The 11,863-nt window shown below is 47.2% G+C and overlaps 1 protein-coding gene across 1 annotated transcript; it reads left to right on the top strand.

The window, feature by feature from the left end:
- Nucleotides 1-979: 979 nt before the first annotated feature.
- LOC124690009 (transcription factor SPEECHLESS-like) lies at nt 980-10,666 on the top strand. Its single transcript, XM_047223456.1, has 4 exons — nt 980-1,450; nt 2,994-3,101; nt 3,241-3,750; nt 10,601-10,666. Exons 1-4 carry the CDS (start codon nt 980-982, stop codon nt 10,664-10,666), a joined length of 1,155 nt encoding a protein of 384 aa, XP_047079412.1.
- Nucleotides 10,667-11,863: the final 1,197 nt, after the last annotated feature.

Raw genomic sequence — 11,863 nt, 5'->3', positions numbered from 1 at the left:
ATGGAGAGGAGCGAATTCACCTCTTGGCGTAGGGCTTGGGCTCGAGCTCGTGTCATTGGACCACGAGGAGGGCTTGTCGGTCTTGATGTAGTGTCGACCTTGGGTAGGGCTACATCAGGTCCAATGCGAATTGACCCTTTTTTTGTCCAAACCCGAAAAACGGTTCGATGCGGTGTCTGCTAGAGATGCTCTAAACCAGGCATTACTTTCGGCCGCTAGGGTTAGATTTGTCTAAGAAAAACTGGGGAATCTGAAACACACTCAGCATCTCCAGTCGCGTCCCCCAAATAACGTATGGGGGACCGCAGACAAGAAATGGAGAAAAAAGCTACCTAATCGAGTCCCCCCAAAAGCTAAATAGAGCCTCATTTATGGTCCGACATCCCCGGTAGAGACTTTGTGTATAGAGTCTCTACCGGGAACGTCGGACACAAAACAGCGTCTACATGCATGCATACCCCTAGTTTCCACATGTCATTCTCTTTTCTCACACTTTTTTTCACCTACTTTTTCTATATGGGGTGGTCCCCTCTATTAAAGTGCATGCATTCGGACCTGTTTGAGGGACACGGCTGAGAATGGCCTCTTTTTTGTATAGATTTTTTTGTATCTTTTGGCCGGTGTTGTCTCGAAACGTCCCCAAATCATGTGTCGGATGTTTTTTGAGGGACGCGACTGTAGATGTTCTCACAGCCGTCTTTCAAAACATTTATGGCTCTTCGTCCCCTCACATGACTATGCAAACCTCAGCAACGGTCTCGTCCTGCCTCCTCCCTCTCTCTTCACATTACAAAGGCTTAAAGTGGAGCGAGAGATTCCTCTCACTTTTGCAAACATTCTCCCACTTCAACTCCAAATTCCGCTCTCCCTTCCTGTGTGATCAAAAGGAGTACTTGCATATTGGTACGCCTACATTTGTGTTTCTTCCTTGCCGTACTCTAAACTGTGCTCCTGATTTCCGAGGCATACAAATCGGAGTATGGAGGACGGCGGCCTGTGTAAGCTCTTTGCCGACGACTGTGAGTCCTGGCAAGCAGCGTCCGTAGACGCGGACGACCTGGTCGGCATTCTCGAGACGTGGGAGGAGTGCATAAACGGCCTCGGCGGCGGCCGAGATAGCGTTGTGCCCGGCGTTGCTGCGGCGTTTAGCCGCCCGAGCAGTGTCGCCGTCGTCGGTCGTGCCGGTGCAGTGGCTAGCGCCATGTGTGCGAGGCCGACGCTGGGCGCCAGGCGCCGTGAAGCCGATGACGAGAAATCTAAAGGAGCTCCGGTGAGGAAGAAGACCAAAGGATCGACGTCGGCTGCGATGGTGGCTACAGCGGTAGATGACACCGTGGACGAGGGAGCGGCGAAGATGTGCCACATCACGGTGGAGCGCAACCGGAGGAAGCAGATGAACGAGAACCTCGCCGTGCTACGCACTCTCATGCCTTGCTTCTATGTCAAGAGGGTACGTATGTTACATAATGATCATCGTTCTATAGAGAGTACATGGCTTTCGCAATTGGTTGGTTAAGGTTATTTTGCTAAGCTCATCAAGCTAGCACCTGATAGAGTGAGAGCGATATTGTACCTATATATATCTTGCATTTTCCTTTTCGATTCTCTAATATCCTTATTGAAGAACGATTCTCTAAATACGTGCATGTTACTTTACTTGGCTACTATAGTAGAGTACTAGCTAATAACTTCAGTTTCGTAAAAATATAATTTCCTCCCTGAGGTAATTACCTTCTCCCTCTGATCCATAATTTTTTTTTCTTGGTTTTAGTTTAAATTTGAATTAAAACCACGACAATGATGAGGAAGTATCTTTCAGTATTCTAATGTTGGATTTGTAGGGATGAGTACCGCAATCAACACTATTCTGTTAATATCTTGAAGTGATAGCCAACACCGACTGCTAAACACGGCCGGGTTCACTTGTGCGCCCCATATGCTTCATGCCTTCATCCTTGCATTTACTACTTGGTTTTGTGGTGCAGCAATTCAATGATTGGTCAATGTATATGCAGACGAGGTTGTAGCGTACTCCGTATATATAGGACAAAAGTACCAATAAATTAAACCACGCTGTTGCCGCATGCCATCTGGAAGTAGCATACATAGCTGTAGGCTAGCATCAACTGCGAGAATCTAACCACCCAGATCCATGGTTCGTTAGCTAGCCATGCATGGACGGAGGGTGTATGTGAAGAGAGAGAGAGGTCGGAGCTGAGTCGCTCAGCTCCTTTTCTTCCACCTCTAGATTCTCACTTTTCTCGCAGGAATTGATAAGGTGGACAATGGTTTGGTATCAGCTGTCTCACACTGCCACACATTTTCTCTCCGTTCTCATTGTCAAATGAACATGAGAATGACAATGCCTTAAGTAGGCTGACACCCGCACACACCAGGGCCTTAGTTACCGAGTGAAATACCGCGGTTACCGGCCAGTAAATGAAATTCGCAGTCCTCTCTGGCAGATGAGTTAACCATCTAAAAAATCTCATTCCATTTGAATTTGGATTGAATTTTGGTTGGTTGGTTAGTCCAACCTAAGACGTATATATCCCGCCTCAGTTTATTAACCCAATAATGCTTGAATTTCTTGTTACGGGAAGTTCTACGGAAGGACGTGGTGGCAGCTAGTTCGTGGAAATCTGGTTTCGTTCCGTGAGTTTAGGAAGGTGGGTTCTGGGACTAATCACCATGTCAGCGCGTAAGTGAGGTTTTGTAAAACTGAGCCCGTAGGTATAGCATTACTGGTTATAACCCCATGCACCAACTCATTTGTCCGAAATTTTCGCTCTCTCCTCCTCCAAACCCAATTTTCAATTTCTTTTTTGAAATTTTTGTGTTCGAAATTCAAAGTTTGTTTGAGAATTTCGTCCGGTATTTGACCGATTATCTGTCGTAACCATTGTTACCGGAAATCCCGGTCCCCTCCAAGTTTTTTTGTTGATGAGAAAAAATTAAAATATGTTAGAGAGCTAACAAACCTATAATTGCAGGGAGACCAAGCATCCGTGATTGGAGGGGTGGTGGACTACATCAAGGAGCTGCAGCAAGTGCTTCACTCGCTGGAGGCGAAGAAGCACCGCAAAGTTTACGCCGAGCAGGTGCTCAGCCCTAGATTAGTTTTTCTTTTTCTTGGGTCGAGTTGTACGGCGTGGTGTGTCCGTCCTCGGACTTGTACATAAACTCTTCTTTATCTATCAATGCATCGAAACGCAAGGCTTTTGCGTTTTCGCGAAAAAGGTGCTCAGCCCGCGTCCAGCAACGTCAAGGGCGCCGAGCCCACGGCCACCACCTCTCACTCTCAGCCCGCGCCCGTTCATAATCAAGTCCATGCAACGGCCGCTCAGCCCGAGGCTCGCCGTGCCGATAAGCCCCGGCACGCCGACCCCGGGCAGCCCGTACAAGCCCTACCTGCCGCACTTCAATGCCTACATCTCGCCGGCCATGACGCCCACGACGTCCTCCTCTTCGTCCTCGCACGCATATGATATCGTGCCGGTGCCGCGGCCTTACCTTCCAACCCTAGACAGCATCGTCACCGAGCTCGCCGCGGCCAGGCCCACGGGGATCCTCCTCCCTGACGTGAAGGTGGAGTTCGCCGGGCCGAACCTGGTGCTCAAGACCATGTCGCGCCGTGCGCCGGGGCAGGTGCTCAAGATCATCGCCGTGCTCGAGAGGCTGTCTCTCGAGATCATCCACGTCAGTATCAGCGCCGTCCACGACGCTACGCTGCACTCCTTCACTATCAAGGTATAACTAGCTCTTTTGAATGTTGCTGTTACTTCCTTTGTTCTGTTAACATTGCAGCTAAACACTGAACACTATAGTTACATACACAACTACACAAGCACCGAATATAAGTGCACTTGTGTAAAGTAAAGCATGATTCAGTTAGAGAGATCAGCTAGCACAAACTATACATGGGAGTACGGGAGAGCACACATGTGCCGACGGCCGCCGTGTGTGCCGACGGCCAAATATCGGGGCCGTCGGCACAGAAGCATCCGGACCGCGGCGACAAAGATGGCCGTCGGCGTTAAAATGGCCGTCGGCACAAGCCGGTTGTGCCGGCGGTCACCGTCGGCTGCAGTTCGGCCGTCGGCACAGGACCGGTCCGGCCGTCGGCACAACATTTTTTTTCTTTTTTTCTACTACAGACCTGTGCCGACGGTTATACCGTCGGCATAGCTTTTTCTATTTACTGCACGACAGTCTTCAAAAAATCATAACTAAATCATTCTAATTGAGAAAAATAAGTATAATATATCAAATTTTGCATAAAAACAAGATCTATCATAGAAAAATATAAAAAATGGAATATTTCAAATACCTAAACAAATATTTTTAGAAATGAGCTATAATGTTCGAGGTTTCATGACTTTCACACACGCCAAAAATGAAAAAATTGTCGCTCGTGGGTCGGATTAGAAATCCGCGTCCGGGGACTTGCTTCCCATCCTAGGGTCCACACACGTGCCAAATATGATCTCGTTTCGGCAAACTATGCCATGCCGAGGCCGTTTCCCACCTCATTTCCCCTAAAATCCATAGAACTCCGGACGTGATAGCCCTTTTCGTGAAGGATTTTTCAAAATAATTGTGGTATCCCAGTTTTAACAAACGGAATAGTTACTATGACATATAAAATGACGTCAGGCGGCTCCGTGGGATTTTTGGACTTCGTTCAAATTGTCATCTAGCCAAAACAGGACCCCCGGGACATGCGGTATCGCCGTACCGGGCGTGCGGGTGCACCCATTTACGAACAAACTAAATGGACAAAAATTAGCACATATAATGATGCGTCGTAGAACTTAAAACAATTTTTCCGGAATTTACGGAGCGACGGATAGTTCACCCCTAGTTCAAATCGCGGTCGGTTTCCAGCAGATTCGACGGGACACCGCCGGAGGCCGCATGGGTTCCCAAAATGCTAACGAGTCCACATGTCTTGTGATAGGTGGTGTGTAGGTGGTCTAATATCATTGCACGGAGGTTTCATGTCATAGTAAAATACGCCCATGTAGCTGCTTCACAAATAAAAACCGTTTGGGCACGCTAAAAATGAAAAGATGGTCGTCCGTAGGTCGGTTTAGAAATCCGCGTACGGGGTCTTGCTTCCCATCCTAGGGCCCACACACGTGCCAAATATGATCTCGTTTAGGCAAACTATGCCATGCCGAGGCCGTTTCCCACCTCATTTCCCTTGAAATCCATAGAACTCCGGACGTGATAGCCCTTTTCGTGAATGGTTTTTCAAAATAATTGCCGTATCCCAGTTTTAACAAACGGAATAGTTACTATGACATATAAAATGACGTCACGCGGCTTCGTGGGATTTTTTTGACTTCGTTCAATTTTTTATCTAGCCAAAACAGGGCCCCCGGGACATGCGGTATCGCCGTACCGGGGGTGCGAGTACCCATTCGTGAACAAACTAAACGGACAAAAATTAGCACATATAATGATGCGTGTTTGAACTAAAAACAATTTTTCCGGAATTTCCGGAGCGACGGATAATTGACCCCTAGTTCAAATCCGGTCGGTTTCCGGCGGATACGGCGGGACACCGCCGGAAGCCGCATGGGTTCCCAAAAAGCTAACGCGTGCACATGGCATGTGATAGGTGGTGCGTAGGTGATCTACTATCATCGCACGGAGGTTTCACTTCATACTAAAATGCGCCCCATGTAGCTGCTTCACAAATAAAAACCGTTTGGGCACGCTAAATATGAAAAGATGGCCGACCGTGGATCGGATTTGAAATGCGCATCCGGGGTCTTACTTCCCATCCTAGGGCCCACACAGGTGCCAAATATGGCCTTGTTTCGGCAAACTATGCCATGCCGAGGCCGTTTCCCATATCATTTTCGATAAAGTCAGTCAAATTTAAACTAGAGGTACTTGATCTAATGCTCATGATTTTTGGGTAAGTTAACTTTGTAGGTTCAAAAGATGATATGGATGTCATATTTGTATTCCTCTCATTTTTCTGATCAATTTAGACATATTATTTGCCAAATTCGCATTTATTGATATTAATTATTCCTTATTAAATAAAAAACAAAAAATAAAATCATTTAATTGTATTTCAAATTCTATATTATTATTATTTATATATATTCATTGTTGTTTACTTAAATAATTGTTTAGAATTTAAAAATATAGAGGTGTGACATCACGGTCAAAGGGTTAATATGATAGATATGGTAATATTAACATCAAGGTGTCATTTCTTTCGGGGAAGCTCATCCGAAGAGAACCAAGAAGTTAAGCGTGCCGGGGCGGGAGTAGTGTGAGGATGGGTGACCAAGCGGGAAGTTTGACCAAGTGCAATTTGACCTAAGATTAAATGTACTAAGTGTGATTGTGAAAGATTAACAAGTAAAAAAGTAAAAAAAGTAGAAGAAGAAAAGTGAAAAAAAAATTAAATTTTTTTGACCAAAATTTTTTTTTGAATATTTTTTCGTAAATAAATTTGAAAATTTTGAAATACTATGCAGACGGTGTTACCGTCGGCACAATCAATCTATGCCGACGGCCGGTCTGTGCCGACGGTGATCGGGCGATCCCGACCAGAACTATGCCGACGACGCTATGCCGACGGTCACCGTCGGCACAGCCTGTGCCGACGGCCTTCTAGGCTGTGCCGACGGCTGGCGGCCGTCGGCATACAATATCTCTCCCGTAGTGCTACACATATTTGGTCTGTTCATTTGGTGTGATAGAAGCTTTTTATACAACGTACATACAAAATCTCCCTGAACTAAGCATGGATGCTGGTCTGTTCATTTGGTATGCCCCCACCAGACAGTCTTTCGACCTAAATTCCTGCTCACACGCATACTTTTTAACACCAATTAATCAGACATAACAGTTCGATTGTGGACCTCTTAGCCATCGGACCTACGTGTTCAGGCAGCTGATGGTGGGGGCATACCACTAGACAGATTGCACTGTTTTTGAAACCTGTCTGTGGTTTGGCCACTTGTTTGTCTGTGTAAAACGTTATGCAGAACTGTTTCGATGTTTCGTTAGCTTTTGGCCTATAAAACCATTAGTACTCCCTCTGTCTCGGTTTACAGGGCTCACATGATTTTGCATCACGACCAAGACAGAATTTGATTGGTATACTCTCTATTTAATAGGAATGCTAACAGTCTTGTGCTAAATCGCAATAGACCTACCACGATTGCGTGGAATCCAATCTCACCCGAGCTGTGCGAGCATGCATAGGCCAGTTTTGTTTCTTGCCTTGATTTTCCACCCCACCCGCATGCACTAGCTTGTTTTAGTCAGCTAAAAAAAAAGATGAAAAGTAATTAGAGGGGGTTACTACTTCTAATTAAATGCATACAGGCCTTAGTAGGAAGGTATTATGGGACAAATGTTTTCTCAGATTGGCCCCTGTGAACCGGGACGGAGGGAGTACTTTCGGAGTAGTTAGGTCAGATGACTCCTGTGAGCCATCTCTCCTTTCTTTTGTTGCTAGACTTGTTCTTTGTCGCGCTCTTTTTTATTTTAGGGCATCTCCAATGGGCCGACCCACCGTTTGCGTTCGCTGGACCGAAAAATGCGTCTGGTACCACCTCCAGCAGGGCGATGCAAAGTGACCGGACCGTCCGTGACGATGCAAACCTGGCCTAAATATGCGTCAGGTTTGCGTCTCCACGGACGCTGCGCGGTAAGTGTCCACATTCGGTGCATCCGGGTCCGGTCGGCAGTGAATAGGTAAGCAAAATATTTTTTCATTACTATTGATTGGCCAAAAGGACCATCTTTATAGAGATGGTTAGTCGAGTTAACCTAAAACTACAACGGCCGTACCTACTCGCCGTCGCGTGGCCTACCACGGTCTCGGTTACTCGTAGTCGCGCGGCCTACTGCGGCCGCCGGAGGGGCCGAGCGCCGTCGTCGAAGCGGGAGTGCTTCACGCACTCCGCGCGCCGCGCACGGCGGCGATCGGACGTCTCGTCCGCCGCTGCGGCGTTCGAGGGCCTCGGCCAGGGAGGAGTCCCACATGATTCTCCTGTCCATAGAGTTGGCCTCCGCCGCCGCCTGGGCCGCCCCCGTCGCCTGGGCCGCCGCCGCCTCCGCTGCCACCACTGCCTCGTTCGCCTGGGATGCCGCCTGCAACCCCGCCAGCTAGGCGTGGAAGCGGGCCCTGTCCCGAGCCGCCTCCGCCACCGCTTCATCCCTGGCGGCGATGGCGTCCGTCAGCTCCCGGTTCTCCTGCTCGACCCGCGCGGGAGAAGGGCCCCTCTGCTGGAGCGAGTTCAGGTCGGAGCACATGTACCCCCGAGCCATGGCGACCGCATAGCTGTGGGCTTCCTCCTCCGCTGCCCAAGCTTGACGGCGCAGGGTGTCCCCAGCCAGGGTCTCGAAGGACGTGAACAGAACGAACTGGTCGCCCGCGCACTCGAAGCGGTCGGGTACGGGGGCATCATCGTCGGTGATGTCGGGGATGACGGCTTCCGCTGGTGGGGCCACCGGAGGGCCCGCCATCGCCGCCCGCGCCTCCGCGAGCGCCACCCTGGCGTCGGCGAGCTCGGCCCTGGCATCGGCGATTTCCGCCTGGTCGCCGTGAGGCGCCCTTCCGCGCGCTCTGCCGCCTCCGCCTACGCAGCCACCGCCGCCTCCAGGTCCAGCTGGTCGTCCTGAACAGCGGCGGCGACTAGCTCCTCATCCTCCTCCGGGTGGACGTGGCGGCACATTTAAACTACCTGATCCCAACTAAGGTTGTGCTCGGTCATGGATAGATGCTAGGGTTTAGCTTGAGGTGTGTTCATCACCTCCGCCGGTGTCCAACATATATAGCAACAGCGGGGCGGGAAACGGTGTTGCCGCGCAGGTCGTTTCCCGCGTGCGTGAAACGCCGGAGAAACTTGCCAATGTATTGGGCACGCGCGGGAACGACCGTCGTCGCGCGGGAACAGTTAATCGCCGGTGGCAGTCCTCGACGGGACGTAAAACACCATTAATGACCTTGACGCTGTTTCCGCTAAAAAAATGAGTCCGCACCGTTGGAAGTACCCACGATGTCAATGGTCGCCCTGGGCCGCATGGCGTCCGCGGGCCGATGCAAACGAACACAATCAGACATTTCGGAAATCCGAAATATCGTCGGCCCGTTGGAGATGTCCATAGTACTGCCCGTGTACGGTGTACCTAGACTTTGGTATGTTATCCTGTGATGATAGAACCAGGCTAGCTATAGCTCTGGAGGCGTATGAATAAAAAATAATTGCATATTTTACTATATCTACATATTTTTATGCAATTGCTTTAATTGAATTGTGATTTCAGGGAATATATATATATGTGATACCGATGGTTATTCACTATTTATCAGTAAACGTTGCAGGTGATTTGTTGTTTCTAAATTAGCACACTTACAAATATTTTGCCAACAAGCATTAGCAAAAGCTAATAAATTATATTCATAATTTACCCCGTCTATTCTTTTATAGGGTGTATATTATTTTTGTCAGAAGTCAAACTTTCCTATCCCTTGCCTAGTTTTTAGAAGTAAAAAAATATCAGCATCTACAATATAATGCTTGTATTGCTTATAGAACTTGGTTAAAGATAGTAAAGTTTAACATTTTAAGAAACTAAATACCTTATAAATATGAGAAGAAGTGTAAGTAATATGTTAGGTATAAATATGAGAACAAGTCTAAATACCTTTAGAGCTTACACAACATGTATCCCTTCTTTTTCCGAAATTTGAAAATGTGATTTCAAAAGATCAAAAGGATCTGGAAAACATTCTAGACGTAGATAATGATGCACGCTACCAATATACAAAATCTCAACCCAAAATACCTTATTTTCTACGCTTAAAAAAGATAAAATCTGACATAATATGGAGGTTTGGAATTTTGCACTGTTCACTACTTTAGATGTTAAATTTTATCATTTCTTTGCTGCAGTCTAAAGTAAGGGTATTTGGAGTTGAGATTTTTTCAGGTTGGTAGATTATATTATTTCGTACATCTAGATTTTTTCTCTTGATTTTTAAAATTCAAACTGTTCTTTTTGAATTGTTAAAAATGGACTTCATCTCACCGTGCTCCAAACGTCCGAACTCGCTAAGTAGTAGCTAGTACCATGTATATGGATGTTAGCTAGCTATGAGCCTAGGATGGTCATTAGGCCGGGTAGCGGTGGTCTCACTTTGGTAATGGGAAAAGAGCTTTTTCTCTACTTATTTATGAACAGGTATTCAGGATACTGTAGCATATATTTGAGTGTGTTTCAGACTTCCAGATCCTGATAGTATGCGCCTACAGTAACAGGGTATATTCAGATCTCTGATAGAAATAATGAATTCATAGCTCATAGGCAACATGGAGATGAGAGTAAGCTAGCTAGCTACTAGTATATAGTAGTAGTATGATCATTCTAGTAGCGCTTGTACGTACAGTTGTTCGTACACTATAGTAGCTAGCTGTAGGAGCTAACTAAAATTTTCATGTTTTTGAAACTTGGCGAAGGATCGAGCAGGACTACACTAATTTGATATTGATCGTGGCTAATTTTTTTTTGCTAATGATCCTGACCTAATTAACTAATGGTCTTGTGAATTTATGTGCAGATTGGAATCGAGTGCGAGATTAGCGCCGAGGAGCTGGTGCATGAAATCCGGCAGACCTTCTTGTGACGTCGTTGTACGGTTTACAATTGCATCCTTGCCTAGTTTTAGTTAGCGTAGAGCTACTCAGTGTTGTCGTGCAACTGCATGTGTACATGTGCCAGCTGCAAGTATATATATAGTGGTAGCTAGATTGTTTCAATTTTGCTACCTGCAGCTTTTCTTGTTTCAATGCGTAGGTATAGATGCAGAATTTCCCGGATTGTTACTATCTTGATTTCTGAGTAATATGTGGATCGGATGACCTTTTCTCTTCTGAAATGGATTTTGCAATGGAGGAATATATATTCGTTACAACTAGCAATAACTAGCAACTAGTATAGATCATATTATTGCGTATGGGCTCTACATGGTATTATAGTATAGCCTCTACATGCATTGCCGTCATCCCTATTGTCTCTTTTTTGTTAGTCGCAAAGTCATCTCTTCATCATGTTCATCACCAGTGTATATCTTGCTTCGTATTCTGCACCACCTACCGCCTCGTTGGTCCATCGCTCGGCCATACGCAACAACACCTTGAAGCGTGAAGGGCATGAATGACGAACTTGAGCATCCACCTATACCGAAGTTGCTCCGGGTCTTTGCAGCTATGACACTATACCTCACGGGAAACCGTAGACAACCCATCGTCTCAAGGAGCCCGTCAGGCTCCAACAGGGGCCTTTTGTGATATCCTGGTCCATGGCTTAATAGGATTGATAGGATACTCATACCAACAAGTTGTAACTTCTTTTTCGGAAGCTCATCCCTAAAGAACTCAGAGGTTAAGAGTGCTTGGCCTGGAGCGATTTGAAGATGGATGACCGACCGGGAAGTAGTTCCAGGGTGCGCACGAGTGAGGATAAAGTGCGTAGGAAAGACATGTGTTGGTCTGTGGGGCTAGTCTAGAGATCCTAGAGAACTGCCAGGGGTAACATGCCCAGGCGGGGGTTGGCCAGGGTGTTACATTTGGTATCAGAGCCGACCTTCGCGGTTACACGGGCGTGTGCGGGTCAGGGGTTCGAGCATGTGGCGCATGGCTAGTGTGGCCCGTCATTGCACACAGCATGACATATGTGCCGGCACTGGACGCACAGACATGTGCCAAGAGGGGACGTTCCTGGCCTGGGGCTGATCGACGAGGGCGTCTGTAATATCCCAGGTAATGGGGTTACAAAAATAGAGGAAACAGATGTGTGCATTGCATTCATGCATAGAAAATCT

The sequence above is a fragment of the Lolium rigidum genome, chromosome 2, assembly GCF_022539505.1.
Source record: "Lolium rigidum isolate FL_2022 chromosome 2, APGP_CSIRO_Lrig_0.1, whole genome shotgun sequence".
NCBI classification, from domain to species: Eukaryota; Viridiplantae; Streptophyta; class Magnoliopsida; order Poales; family Poaceae; genus Lolium; species Lolium rigidum.
Note: the sequence above shows the minus strand (reverse complement) of the source record. Positions and strands in the feature narration are given on the sequence as shown.